General features: G+C 36.2%; 1 protein-coding gene across 1 annotated transcript; it reads left to right on the top strand.

The window, feature by feature from the left end:
* Positions 1-12: 12 nt before the first annotated feature.
* LOC115426054 (protein kish-A) lies at positions 13-3,462 on the top strand. The gene is made up of 4 exons (XM_030143997.1): positions 13-113; positions 1,205-1,314; positions 2,855-2,889; positions 2,995-3,462. Exons 1-4 carry the CDS (start codon positions 111-113, stop codon positions 3,063-3,065), a joined length of 219 nt encoding a protein of 72 aa, XP_029999857.1. The 5' UTR covers positions 13-110; the 3' UTR covers positions 3,066-3,462.
* The last annotated feature ends 12,439 nt before the right edge of the window (positions 3,463-15,901 follow it).

Raw genomic sequence — 15,901 nt, 5'->3', positions numbered from 1 at the left:
AGCAGCCGAGATTGACACGGCGTACGTGATTACGTTACGTAAACTGCCGTGGTTACGTAATGTAAGTTCATCCTGCAGGAAGTGTGATGTGGCTTTGACTCCCAACAAAAATGGTAAGCGTGTTTTATTAAACGAATGAATCAGCTGTTTAAGACCTCTTTGAGCATTAACCGAGGCATTTGTAGTTTTTGTAGACATTGCAGTACACTTGCATATCGTTACTGAGTACAAAATAAAGGCTAAACAAATACATCGCTAACGTTAGCTAGCTTCAGTAAGCTAGGTAAGTTTGCAAAATCTATACTTATCACAATCCATGTGTTTTCAAATCGATGAACTGTCGACTTCGTGAAACGTATGATCTTCCGCCATATGTGAATCCTTCAATAGCATGAAATACTGGTATTTAATAAGACCTTAGTAGCAGGAGAAGCGCAAGCATCGCTAGCTCTGTTTTGAGTTGGGTGCCACGTAGTGACACTACAGCACACTGTGCAGCAAGAGGGTGCACAAAATAATATGAACAAGGCACTCATTTTATGTTTTAACAGCTACGTTATTAAACTGTTGATCATTAATGTTGTAATTATAAGATAGCTGTTGTGTAATTATTTAGAAGCCTCAGCCACGCCTTCTGCAACTATTAATGTTACCAATGAAGTGTTAAAACGACAAATTCACATTATCAGAGAGCCTATGGACTCCAGACATTGGTAAATGTAGTTAAACCACTTTACGTGATATGTAATGGATGTTTTAATTATCAATCTCATTTGGAATTGCTGACATGAATAGACACATTATGGATAACAGTGACTGACGTCATGATGTGAAATGTTTGTAAATCTTTACATGAAGAAACAAACACCTAACAATATACAGTATACAATCATGACAGTTTTAGTGTAATGTTTACCACATGTATTTTTTCGAGGCGTTATATCTAAACTTCTAAAGTGATGTATGTGCTGTAGTGGAGGCGATTGTCTTCTTCTGTGTCACTTGTGATCACACAGCCAGCAGAGGATCTGAAAGCACAGCTGGTGAAAAACATTCCTAACCATAACACAATCATAACATAAGTTCTGTGAAACACTTGACCGATGACAACACTTGAAACGCTGGAAAATGTTGTATTCAGTGCCCAGAGCAAGCACTTGATCGTTTCTGTCCAACATGTATCATTGTTTTCTTCACCTTGCAGTCAGCCATTTTCAACTTCCAGTCACTGCTGACAGTGATCCTTCTCCTGATCTGTACCTGTGCCTACATCAGAGCTTTGGCCCCCAGCCTGCTAGACAAGAACAAGACCGGGTATGGCCAGATACATCCAAGATATTTAACACTGTAGATCAAACAGGAAATTGGTGAATAACTCACCGTTTAAATGTAACTAAGCAGGACACTGTAACATATTTCTGACTGCACCAGGATTTACTGGGGTGTGTTTCTTTCATCAGCAATTCCCTATAGAAGTGAAATGTCAAATGGTTTATTTATGCTGGGTTCAGACATTTTATTCTGGTTTTATATTGCAGTATATGATCAAGATCCAATATATATGATTCTAAAACATTCTGAGTATGTCATAATGTAAAACAAAAGAGCCTATTTATGCATGCTGTCTGATTTTTTTTTTTTTTTCTTTTTTTAGTTCAGAAACACAGAAAATAATTTATTCTAACATGATTGAGGGAGATAAAATAAAAAAGGCCTTAATATACAGAATTTGCCAAAAAAACATTTTAATCAGTATTTAAAGTATCTAAATTATAGTACAAATCTTGTTGACAATCAAAAAGCAACAAGCAGGACCAAATTAATCAGCATTTGGCTTCCTGTCAATAAGATTTGTAAGCTGAGAAGGTTTTATCGATGTTATCCAGAACCCTAAAACAGAAAATGACTTGTGTTAGAATCTGACTGTGGCACTTGTTGTTATTGCGTGGATGCATTTCTAAGAAATCAGACCACTTCTGTAGAGCTATGTTCTGCAGAGACATCACGTTGTAAGTGAATAGGGACACTGTCTTATTATTCAGCTAATGTAGTTGAAGAAAGTAAAGTAGCTGAAGGACTAAATGTTCATCATTATTGGCTCATTGTTATTCTTGGATGTACAAAGTCCATGATTCATTTGTAATAGGCCTGGCACAGCCCAAACACAGCCGCACATTAAAAAAATACACTCCTCTCCACTCACAGACACATCGTTGGTGTAGGGAGGGATGTACTTTTCAGAAACACATGAAACTCAGAGTGGCAGATGGGATGATTTAATAGTTTTCCCCCTTGACTGATTTGTTGACTAAGGCATGAAGCATTATTTGTGTTGATCTAACGCCACACATTATGCAAATCCTGCTTGTGCGGTAGGCATAGGTCTAGAATCTAAGGGGAATACAATCTCCAGATGAATTCTACAGTAGTGCATTCTTTGCTGAGAAAATCTGTTCAAGTTATGAAAACAGTAAAATTACCTAAATGAAAATAAATTCAGTTTATGAGGGCTATGTTAATTTTGCATAAGAAAACAACTACAAAAGGAATGCAGATGCCCTCCTTGATGTGAAAGTAAGGGCCACAGACCATTAGAAAAGTGAAGGTCTGGAATGCCACATTTGCCTCAGCTGTCACTGTTGATAAAAGACTCGCCGGCTGTCCTTGTCTCTTTCCTTGTGCAGTCCTTACATGGAAACGGACAAAAGTGATCACTGTATCTGCTATCTAGACAACTGCACAAAGTAAACAGCTACAGGAGGATAGCCTCATTTTGGTTTTATTGCAGTAAAAAAAAATATAGGCAACAAGTTTGTTGTGTTTGTAACATATTTGGTCCTCTTCATTTTTGTAGGCTTCTAGGAATTTTCTGGAAATGTGCCCGAATAGGTGAGTCAGTACTGTATTAAAATCAATGGAATGGATTCAGTAGAAGGTCAAGAACTAATGATTGTTTTTTTTTTGTTTGTTTGTTTTTTATCGTCTTCTGTGCAGGTGAACGTAAGAGTCCCTGGGTGGCTTGCTGCTGTGTCATCATGGCTTTCAGTATACTGTTTCTGCAGTAGCAGTTCAAAGAACAACACAAATGGAAATGTCGAGAAGATGAACAGACAACAAGGCACAGACAATGTGATCCTCGCTGCACACCCGGAACTCCACTGGTCGTCACTTAGATAATGTAAAGATGGAGACCCTTCACCACTCACCGTAGCAACTGAAAGAAAACGTGTCTGTGTAGGCGGAGGGGGTGAGCACATAGCCCCGGAGCGTGTACGTTGTCCATCCACAGACTTCAAGTTCTCTTTATGTTTGCTTATGTGGAATGTTCACTGTTTGTGTGTGTGAGGGGGCACCAGTGCTTTCTGTTATCTGCCTCTTAGCTCAAAGGAAATAATGCACATTCTGACATCATTGGTGGGATCAAGTAACATATTGTTTGTCCAAACATTTCAGACACTTGCCCAAAAAAAAAGTCCTTTTCAGTTAATCATATTTGACCTTTTTTAAATTCTCCACAAAACAACCTTTCTAAATGTTATTAAATTCCTCCAGAAGGCCCATTTTTGTAAACTGGATCGTAATGTGGTGTGTTTTTAATCACCACCACTCTGTCCATAACCTGTGCCCTGCATGTTGTATATAGAAACGGTGATCGTATTCCACACAAAAAAATGGTGTTATATCATCTAGCAGGTTTAATTGTTTCATATTTGCCTCTAAACAGCTACTGATGTTTTTTAAAGTCAGTCAGTTTGCCGCTATTTATTAAAAACCATTTTTGGACATCTGTTTAAAGAGCCTGATTTGTCATTTAAGCTTCACTCGACTGTATTATATCTTAAATTAATGCTTCAATTTAATGGCAAAGTATGTAGTATTTTCATTAAAAACATGATACAGATCCAATAATAATCACTTTTAATGTCACCTCTGACCCTCTTTCAGTGTGTGATGGTGTATTTACCTGCAGAGATCTTGCACTTCAACTAATTTCAGTTTTCTTTTGTTGTTTCTGGAACCTCTACAGGGCTGTGAATCTTTGGTAGTGTGTTTATTCCTCCAGCAGGGACAACAACTTAAAAACAAAGCAACTCTGGTCTCCTGTTTTGCTCCATGTTGTCTCTAGAGTTTTCCAGTAATAGTTTGCAAAAGTATGGGTGTGTTCGTTTGTGTTTTTGCAATATAACCACAGATAGAATCAAGAAATAGTAATATTTTGTATTTCAGCTGCAGTCGCTCTCTTCATGCAGACTATACTTCCATTGCTGATTTCTCTCCCTTGTTCAGAGTGGAGATGAGGGGTCACATTTGATCTGTTTTATTCACCAACATAAGTGAAAAATGCTGCATACTTTGCCTTTTAGATGCTTATTAAATTCATGTAAATTACACTGTCGGGCCAAAATAAGTCTCCACCTGGATTTAAATAAGCAAATAGATAAGAGTCTTCCATTGGGTCATTACTGCAGTGATTAGTATGTTTCATCAGGAAATGTGTTTTAACCCAAACTGATGCAGTGACGAGCTTCACACCAGTTTTCTAAGGATACAAATTTGCACAATGACAGTCGCTGGATTACTTCAGGGAGCATGTGACATCATTTTTTATAGCTTGGGCCAACTATGGTAAACTAATGCAACTACAGATGGAAAAATATGTTGCATTTATTATGACACTACATAAGAATTGCACAGTATACAGGATGCCACTGTGAATGTGATTTTTTTTTTGGACCGCCTTCAGCTTATGTGGTGCTTTTTTTTTTAACCAGGCAGTGCACATAACCTTTGAATCTTTTGTAAATCGTAAGGCTTAGTTGCATATTGGTGCAAAAAGTGCAGCAAATAATGTAATAATTGCTCAAAGTTAATAGTGAACTTCTTTATTGGCTGCTGCACTAAGTTACATGTGAAGTGGCGTCCTCAGGGTTGTTCTTGGACTCAGATGAACAGTGAAGAGTTGGTGATGACCCCTTCAGTAACCTTCCAGTCATCACTCAGCTTCCCAGGGTTCAGGGCTAAGTGACTGCCAGTCTGTTGTACCACACATAATGACAATGCCACTTATCAGAACTGATGTGCTGTTGTCTTATTTGGTCACAGCGCATAGAGGTCTGTTTAAATAAAAACAGAAACAAGTGGATGTGTAAACTGAATAAAATAATCCAGATGTTTTGATTTGATACATAATTATTTAGTCAGATAACAGATATGTTTTATTTAGAATGGCTATATTGTGAGTGAATTCACAGCTGAATTCCAAATGCTTAACCCTAACATGAATTTAAATAATTGTAGTAAAATGCATTTTCTCAGGTTTTCAGTCATGTCAGACGCTTCTTTTTTTGGCTCCGTAGTGAAACGTCATCATCCTCACAAAAAAAAAAAAAAAAAAAAAAACGTAGTTTGTAGATGTGTATTTTTATATTCAGTTAATGATATAATGTGATGAAATAATTTTTTCTTCAGTTTTTTCTGTTTTGATGTAATACCTTTGAATTTACTCTTAGAAATTAGAAAATACCTGAAAAATGCAGAAGATAAAAAAAAAATAATAGGAAAAGTTAGAGAGGTCTTTCAGGGTTAAAATACTCTACCCTGTGTTTTTATGAACATCACCATTTCTAAATATAAGAAAATGTCAGATTTTTACTGAAAAATGCATAGAATGGTAGAAGAAATAGTGATAAATCATTTTGGAAAGTTTAGATTTGGAGAAAAATTCATTTGGAAATCACCACAATCATAGTTCTAGGTCTTTCAGAGTTCGCATATACCACAAAATACGTACCCTTACTCTATTTATGAACTCCTAAAATACTGAAACAAAAAAGTCCTCTCTCCCTCTGTCAGATAAAACTGTCCCACACAGGTTTCCACATCTTGGGTGGTGTAGGGGATATAAATAAAGCGGGGGACTTGTTGACATACACACCTTTGATACTGTGATCACTGATGAGTGTCCAGATCCTGACACCCCCACACAGTCCCTTGTTAGGGAGCCTGGGTTCCATATTAGTATGCATCCGTTTTGGCACTCCCTGGTTGAGATAAAGCATCAAGTGAAGCCTGCCGGTAAAAGTCCCGATTATCAGGCAGTGACGCCGATACAGGAGACACAGAGGAGCGGGAAGCTCTCAGTCATCTGCTTCTATCTTCGGGAGCAGAGATACTGTTGAGCTGGAGAGACATCAGTGGGTCAATGAAGCGAGCTAATGTCTTGGGTGATGATGAAAAGGAAAATGGAAGGAAGACCTGAAGTCACTTAACCCGGCTGATGATAGACGCTGTTATCACAAAAGTAAAACTTGGGAGAATAAATGAGGAATAATCTGCACTGAGAAAGAAGATAGTGGGGTCATGGGGTCTTCCTTCAGAGACATTCAGGGACAAACTGACAATTTGTTTTGCACATTTTGGAATGGGTCTATGATGGATTATCCTTAAGGGTCAAAACGCAGTAAAGCCCCGTCAGAGAGCGAACTTTAATCAATTGCCATTCCAGAATTTATTTCAGTATAAGTAACTTCTTGTTTTGGATAATCCCTTATGGTCCAACTAAAGCAAAATTGAATTTAAAAGTAAAAATGTGGGTCATCTAGCAACACTAATCTGTCAAATTGTCTCTAAAATGTCCCATCAGTGTGTTTTGACCCTTAATCGTCTTTACTGTGGGCACTGTTAGTTACAATGACAATATCTGGCACTGACTGTGTGACTGAACGCCTAAAACAACTTGGGACCATTCCTGTTTGGTGAACTAATACATGTCCTGATTTGTCTGTTCGAGTTGGCTAATCAGATGTGACGCAAATAGTTGCCAAATGCTTCTTTCTAGTGTAAGATAATTGTGGTTTACATGTCCTCTGTCGATGTCATCCCATCATCTGTGCCAATTGTATTTCTTTTCCGCTCATCCACTCATGTTCAAGTCTGGCAACAAGAAGGAAACTGGCTGCTCTCAATGGAAATTCATGTCTTATTGGAAATTGGGAAACCCCGTAAGTGCAGTGTCATTTGTGGTTGTACTTGTGCACAGTGAGCGTTTCAGCTGACACCTGTCTTTCACAAATGCAGCCTTTTTCCATAAAAAATGTTTTATAAGTTTAGAGAGGATGTGACTGCATGAGGTGAAGTGGATTTTAGTCATGTAATACAACCCCTTCTTTATGTTTTATATATTTAATTAAGTCGTTCTGTCACATTGAGGGTTTGAGCCAATAGTTTGGAGTCAATTCTAGCTTGATTTTTTCATTTTATTTCTGATTGTTAATGATCATTTATATCAAATGACTGAATACATTTACAACAAGTAACCAAATGCCTGTTCAAGTGTATTACTGCAGTTCATGTTGTTTTTTTGCTTTTCCAAGTTAACCCATAAAGACTCAGAGCTACTTTTGTGGCAGTTCCAAATATTTTCTTTCTATATTTAACTTTCCTTAAGTGATTTATCACAATTTATTAGATTCAGATTCAGAAAATTTTATTTATCTCATACAGCTAATTCATTTGCAGCTTACCACAGACATCGGTCAACATTCAAAGTGGAATGTGACAAACATGAATCAGAATGCAAATAAGATAGGTCACTGGAAGGCAACTAGAAAAGATGCATTAAATGACAACATCCAACAAACTACTAAACAATCCAAGAGTGTCTGCTTGCAGGACCTCCACTGTGGAGCCCCTCCCCCTGCATCCTCCACTGTCAGGTCCCAGCGGGGGGGACCTGACAGTGGAGGATGCAGGGGGAGGGGCTCCACAGTGGAGGTCCTGCAGGCGTACTCCTCTCAAACAATCAGTAACATCTGTCAGAGTAATAAACTACATGGTGCAATAATTTCATACCTATATGTGCCATACATATCTGTACAAATCTGTGCAATAACTTATTTATGAATATGTACATATGTAAATATAAAGGGCCCATTTATTTATTTGGTTCTTCTTTATTCTCTCTTTTATTCTGTTGGCTCATCTTTATTCTGTCCACCTGTAAACTGCAGCTGAACAGAGAAGGAACAATTTTCCCCGGGGACAATAAAGTATATCTTATCTTATCTTATCTTATCTTATCTTATCTTATCTTATCTTATCATAAATAATCAACAATAAATAATCTATAAATACCAATGCAGGCTAAAAGACTAAAAGACCCTGTTGGTTCTGCTAACATTTAAAAACCTCATATAAAATAACTAAAATGACTGCTGTCAGAGTTTAAACAGCTGAAGGAAAAAAGATTCTGAATATCTGTTGGTTCTCCTCTGAGGTGCATGGTAGCGCCGGCCAGAAGGCATCAAAGCAAACTTCTTAGACAACACATAGTGAGGATCCCTTCTGATAGTCTCTGCCTGCTCTGAGGATAATTATGACATTATCTTCTGTATTTTGTGTTTATTCTGTGAACATCAGGTATTTTCCTAAATTCAATTTACTGATCATGGTGATGTTCATAAAAACTCAAATTGAAGTTGAGGGTTTTTCTATCAAAAACAGAAAAAACTGAAACAAAAGTGACTTTTTCAGCAAATATATCAATAACTGAATGTAAAAACAAGTGTCTCCATCCACTATCATTGATCCAACTCCATGGGTTTTACTGGTGAACTGATGTTGTAGAAGATGACAGTGTTTCCACCGTAACTACGGAGCCTCTGAACATCCAAATGTGTCATATATGACGACCATAAAAAGACAACAAAATGCATTTACACCAATTATTTAAATGGATTGACAGGATTAGTGAATCAGAAGTTAAACATTTTAGATTGGTAGATGCTTTTGGTCACCAGTGGCTGTTTGGGTCTGTACGGGTTAATTATATTCACTATTTCAGTCAGATGTAAATGAAATTATATTATCTGTAAAGCCATAAACTCATATGGAAACCACAAAAAGAATATATCAAACATAAATGTCCAACGCTGTTGCAATTCTTTATAAAACTCAAGATTTGTTAAACAAGAAATGTTTGCATATTGTATTGTTCCCTTGTAATGCCGTATGTGTCATACTGTGTGGAAGTTTGGGGTAATGTGTATAAAACTAACATAGACTCTATAATTAAACTCCAAAAAAAGCTATTAGAGTAATAAATAAAGCTGGTTATCTTCAAGCAAGTAATCCATTTTTTTGTAGGATCTGGTATATTAAAAAATCCTGATATTGTATATTTAAAAACAATGGAAATTATGTTTTGTGCTAAGAGCAAAATCTTCATGTTTGTATTCAGATTTTTTTAAGTTAAGAGAAGGGAATTATAATTTAAGAGGGTTGTTTGTGTTTGAAATATGTAAAGTAAGAACAAATGTTAAACATCACTGTTTCTGTTACTGGGGTCAAATTATGGTAATAATTGAAGGATAAACTGAAATTGTGTGGCTCGTTGTCGAGTTTTAAAAAAGCTTTGATTTGTCAAATTCTCAAGGGCTATGAAAGTACAATGATCTCTTAGTGACTTAAGAAACTGTATAATTTATGTTAATGTTTTATTTGCTGCAACTTCAGGTAATTCAAAGGATGGGAGCAGGAGAAGCAGAAATAAGCCTCATAAATAAGCTTCAGCTTCTTCCTTTTTCAGTTATTAATTGTGTTAATTGTATGTTCTTTATATGTATGTGTTTATATATACTGACAGTCAATAGAAACTTTGAGGTAGAAATGTATGCATATTCTACTTATGGGGGGTTTTAATTATTCATTATGGATTTGTTGATGACTTAGTGCTCGGGTAGTTGAGATAATGATGAGTTGTCATGTTGTCACGCTTCATTGCACATGGGTTGGTCTCTTTGCAAAAGTGGACCAAATACACACTGAGCAATACTCAGTGGGTATCTGCACAATTTGAGGATTGGTTTTGAAGGGCTATATAAATGCCCAAAAAGGGCCACCATTGTTAGTCCAGTGAACGGCATCATGCCACGTCTATCACATGAACAACGTCTCTGGGCACTGGGTATGGTGGAGGCCGGTTTGAGCTCCAGTGATATAGCCAGGCCTGTGTATGGGCTGTTCCCAACCCACAATCAGAAACCTGGCCGCACAAATTGTTTTGGGTTGCCCTTACAGAACTAATAGAACCACAACGCACAACAGTTTGACACGGTTAACTGTAAAATCTAGATTGAAATTTCTTTATTATCATTTATTCATAATATTATAGCAACACAAACTCCAGAAATTATTCACAGAAAACTGTCATTTTTTGCTGATCAACATAATTATCGTACAAGACAAACCGCTGAAACATAGTGTGCTCTGCCTCTAGGCAGAACAAATCAGTTACAACGAACTGTTTTTTATTGGGCTATGGTTGCATGGAATGGATTGCCAGGGTTTTTGTTGTGTAAAATACAGTAATAGAAAATGTTTTCAAAAGAAATTAAAACTTTTTTGTTTACACAACAGGCATGAAACGGAGTGAGTATTGCTAATATCGAAAGATGTTTCATGATTTGTATCAGACAGTTATTATTTGGTGAAGGCGTACAAATGTATAGTACTTATTTTGTTTGTTTACTTATTTTAATTGCATTGGGCTGTTGTATGTGTCCTGTTTGTGTGTGTGTGTGTGTGTGTGTGTGTGTGTGTGTGTGTGTGTGTGTGTGTGTGTGTGTGTGTGTGTGTGTGTGTGTGTGTGGGTGGTGAATGGTGTAAGATTAATGTAAAAATTTTAAATTGTAATGTAATGTAGAGGAGACCCCAGGAAGAATAGCAACTGAATCATCAGTTGCTAATGGGGATCTTAATAAATGAAATGAAATGAAATGAATGCCACAACACCACAGGCTCTGTTGACGATAGATGGCGTCCAGGGCGAGAAAGAGAGACAACTCCTGACCAGGACCACTACTGTTGTGACTTTGTGTTTGGCAGGTGCCATTTTCTTTTGTTAAGTTTTTTGTTTTGAAATTATTGTTTAAACTTTAGATTTTTTTTTCTGTATGCCAATATCCTAAACAAATGATTCATATGAAAAAATTCCAGTTTAAGCTTTCAAAATTATAATTATTTTGAAAAATACGGTCTCAAAGTTTTCATTGACTGTGAGTGTATAACTGAAATAAAAATATTCATGCATTCATAAAGCTACAGCAGGAGTTTTCTAACTGCATTATTTTCATTTCGTCGTCTGTCTCCTGCTTTGATCAGATTCTTACAGTCACTATAAGGACTTCAAAGCCCATCAGCCTCATAAAGTCAGGACCATCTCCCACTGAGCAGACCAGTAGTGTCCAAAGATCTTGACCCTTTAAAGTCTCAGTGGAGCCAGTGTGAAGCACTGAACCGACTCTGCTGTTAAAGGGAATGACAAGTGAACTGTACAAGAAAAACTGCAACAGAGAAGAACTGGGAGATAATGACAGGGATGTAGAAATAGAGGAGTTAAGGACACAGTGGATTAGCCCATGGTTTATCATCCTTTTACATGAACCCATAGTTTCCTTCTTGGTTATTTATTTATTTTAAAGCCTGTGGTTGCTTCACTTACTCATACCTACGAGGGTAGAATGTCTCTTGTGGCTGCTTGTGGTTTCATTCACAAACCTAAACCCTTTTGACACAGAGGATTACAAAGGTTTCAGTATCAGATTAAAAATGCTTGACATTACATTCATACGGTAAAGCCTTTGTTCTGTCCTCACTTCCTCATAAGGACCTTTTGTGCATATGACAAGGGTAATGTTGCCAGTTGAAAAGCAGCAATATCCTCCTTGTAGGGCATGTGTGGGTCGGTGGTGTGTGCGATCACGTAGTCTTACCCTGAGCCCTAGGTCTAATCATTCTAACCCCTTCCACATGTAATCTTTTAACAGAAATTTTATGGTAACAAGAGAAAATTTGAGCCCTGGTTGTGTCAGACAGCTCCCTGTGGCCACAGAAACTGGGGCCCTGCTCGTCTCCTTTGAAGGTGGCATTCGCAGTTTGTTCAGAGGACATTTCACTCCACGCTTATTAGCCTGAGGCAGGAGTTGTTTCTCTGTAAAAAGACAGTCCTAGAAAGCTGCAGAGGCCTGACTGCGGACGTCGACTTTTATCAGAGGATGAAATACATGCAAAGTAACCCTGGTGTCAACTAATAGAGTTATTATTGTGAAAATTAGCTGTATTTTATCTAGTCTTTCAGTTTATTTTTTAGAGTTACACAGGAAAAATTACTGAGCATTTTTTCCAGAGTCAAAACTATTTTCCTCATAAAGAGTAAATTTGGCTCTATATTGAGTTTGGAGAGCTCCACTCAAAGAGTAACTTATACTCTTTTACAGAAGGACCAAGTGTTATGTGTGTAGAGTAAAATTTTCTTCATTTTTTTTTATTTTTTTATTTAACCTTTATTTACCCGGGCAAGCAATTAAGAACAAATTCTTACTTAATTTAAGTAAATTTTACTGTAGTTTTTGTAAACGCCCAAGACTTATTGTATCTTTTTGCATCAAATAAATCCCTTGCGACGTAAACCCTTTAACCCACAGGTGTCAAACATGCGGCCCGGGGGCCAAATCTGGACCGCCAAAAGGGTCCAATCTGGCCCGCGGGATGAATTTATGAAATGCAAAAATACACTGTAGATATTAACGATCAGTGGTGTCAAAATCTTTTAATTTAGGTTCCACATACAGACACATACAGTCCAATTAGATTTCAAGTGAGTCAGACCAGTAAAATATTATCATAATAGCCTATAAATAATGACAACCCCAAATTTTCCTTTTGTTTTTTTGGTGTAAAGAAGTAAAATTACATGAAAATGTTTACATTACCAAACTATACTTGTAAAAAATGTGAATAACCTGAACAAATATGAACAAACAGAAATGTCTTAAGAAAAGTCAATGCAATTTTGCCAATATTCTGCCTGTGACTAAATGCTTTGTGCGATCATAACGCACTTGTGTAAATGATAAACTGATAAACCGAAGCATAATATTGTTAAAATTGCATTTGTTTTACTTAAGACAATTCAAGTTGTTCATGTTATTCAGATTTTTAAGGAAACTTTGTAGATGTAAACCTGATAATATAATTTTACATTTTTCACTGTTATTATTTTACTGGTCCGGCCCACTTGAGATCAGATTGGGCTGAATTTGGCCCCTGAACTAAAATGAGTTTGACACCCCTGCTTTAACCCCTGACGTATCTGTGGTGAACATTCTGAATGTATGTTTTGTTTTAGTTATTCCTCAAAATTCAACGTTTACTCAATAAGAAAAATTTCAAAATTTACCAATAGAATACACCATGTTTTTTACAAGTTTCAGTTCATTGTCATTGCCATAAAAGACAACGAGATGCCACCCACCAGTTGGCATCACACCCCAGTGCCCAGCCAGTGCAAAAGCTTAGCCAGAAAGTGCACAATGTGACCCCCCCCCCCTTATTTACAGCACTATCCCCACATATTTACATAACATTCAAACTTCATACAACAGTGCAAGTCCAGTCCATGTTGTTGAAGTCTACTTATGTGAGCAGGCTCAGTGGACCCCCCACTGCCTGTGGAATAGGGGGTAAAACACAGAGTAGTGAGTGAGACTGAATCGCTAAAAAAAAAAATAGACAATTTTGACTTTTTTTTTTGTTGTTAATTTTGTTTTCCTTGTGGTTTTTTGTTTTTACTTTGTTTGCAGTGTAATTGAAATTTTCCTTTTCTTTGTTTTTATTTATTTATTTATTGTGTTTTTACTAAATTTTCGCTGTGTAACTGCTTTTTTGGAGTTCAACCAGGTGCTAAAGACCAGCTGGACTGATTTAGAAAAAAGAGCCCCAAAACAAAAACTACTGGGTCAAAATCCAAATACTTGTTGTTCAGTGTGTTCCAGTTCTACAGTTCATGTTCAGCATCCTAAATCTGTGATTTATGACTTTGATGTACATTCTGAGTGTCTTATTTAGTAAAAAAAACTGTCAAACTTCAATTCCTCTCTTTGTCTTTTTCTGTTATTCCTCCTGTTTTGACCCTAAAACACACAGTAAAACAAAACCACTGAAGAAAAGGAACACAAACACATACTCACAGCACCTTTTATGACACTGAAACAGATGTAAATTCACAGCAGAACGTTTACCTGGAATAATGTGTCAGGGGTTAAAGGGTTACAAAAGTTTTAGTCATTGTTTCATCTTCTAGGGAATTGATGGTTTCCCAAAAATCTCACTGTCTCAACTTGTTTTACACATCTGTTTGAGTGGGGAGCATTTGCATTTTAGACACTTGCTATAATGGCAAGGATGTTCGCTTAAAATCTTATTTCTATGACACTGTTTTTTCTTGTTAGAAATGTATCCTTCTTTAACCCTCAAAGACCGGTGACCAAACACATCTACTGATCTAAAATCTTTAATTACTTTTGAATGATTAATTCTACCAGTACATTGAAATAATTTAGGTGAAATACAGTTTTTCTCAACCCCTTGAGAAATATTGCTCTGCTGTCTGTATACATTTTAATGGTATCACACTATGCATTTAATTTTGTAATTTTGTGTATATTTATGTTTCTTATTTTTATTTATTTATACATTTACTTTCTCCTCTTTCTAAACCTGGACAGATGAGATGTGGGGTAGGTGGGTTGGGACTGCGGTTACTATAGTTCATATTGTGTGTCTATGTTCTCTTTGTATCTATGTACTGTGATTCAAACATTGAAAATTTCAATAAATATATGTTAAAAAAAAAAAAAATAAATAATAATAATAATAATAATAATAATTAATCACAAAAAAAAAGAAATACAGTTTTTCAGCTTTCAAGTGTCATCAGATATGAACCATCTCAACGTTGAGGGCTCTGTAGTGAACATGGAAACACCGTCATCTTCTACAGCATTGATTCACCAGTAAAACCCATGGACTTTAACTAAAGATAGAAGCTGTAGACGCTTATTTTCATGTTTAGTTAATGATGTATTTTACTGAAACAGTTTTCTCTGTTTTGACATAATCACCCTCAAAATTACCTTCATCTTCAAATTTGCTCTTTTGTGAACATATATGGTCAGTCACTAAATTTAATATAGGGAAATAAGGTGAGGATAATATTACAATATACGGTGATAAATCACTTAGATGTTTAATGAAGAGGAAAAAAAATATGTTAATAGGTCGCCACAAAATAGTTCATGTCTTTAAGGGTTAATATCATATTGTTCACATTATTTTCTTTTAGTTTATGAGAGAAAGTTCCAATACCGTAGTTTTTACCACAATATAACAATAAACAACGGGGATAACAGGGATTTCAACGCTTAACCCATAAAGACCCAGCGCTACTTTTGTGGCAGCTCCCAAAACGATTTTTCTCCCTATTTAACCTTTATTTAATCTTAAGTGATTAACACTGTTTATTGTAATTTTATCCCCAATTTTTTTGGCATTTTTTCAGTGAAAATCATGTAATTTCCTATATTTAATGTAATGATCATATAGATGCTCATAAAAACCCAGATTAAAGTTGAGGTTTAGGTGACTTTTTCAATAAATATATCATTAACTGAACGTAAACCAAGTGTCTCCCTCCATTGTCAATATCTGATGACCATGAAAAGATGAAAAACTGTATTTACACCAATTATTTACATGCATTGATAGGATTAGTGGATCAATGGGTATTAAACAGTTTATATAAGCAGATGGTTTAGGTTGATGGTGAATGTTTGGGTCTTTATGGGTTAATGTATTCAGATATAGCATAAATTCAATGCATGTGGATGCAAGAAGCTCCATTTTACATTCAGATAAACCTTACAGATCACACAGTAAGTCTGTATGTAACAAATACACAGGCCTTTATCGTGTTTTCCCTGTAACAATGCAACTTTTAACATTAGTATAAGTCTGTGATGTAAAACATCTGACTTCCAGAAGTCCTCTATCACTTCTAGGAAGA

The sequence above is a fragment of the Sphaeramia orbicularis genome, chromosome 9 (assembly GCF_902148855.1).
Source record: "Sphaeramia orbicularis chromosome 9, fSphaOr1.1, whole genome shotgun sequence".
NCBI classification, from domain to species: Eukaryota; Metazoa; Chordata; class Actinopteri; order Kurtiformes; family Apogonidae; genus Sphaeramia; species Sphaeramia orbicularis.
This window is presented reverse-complemented; position numbering and strand designations above follow the sequence as displayed.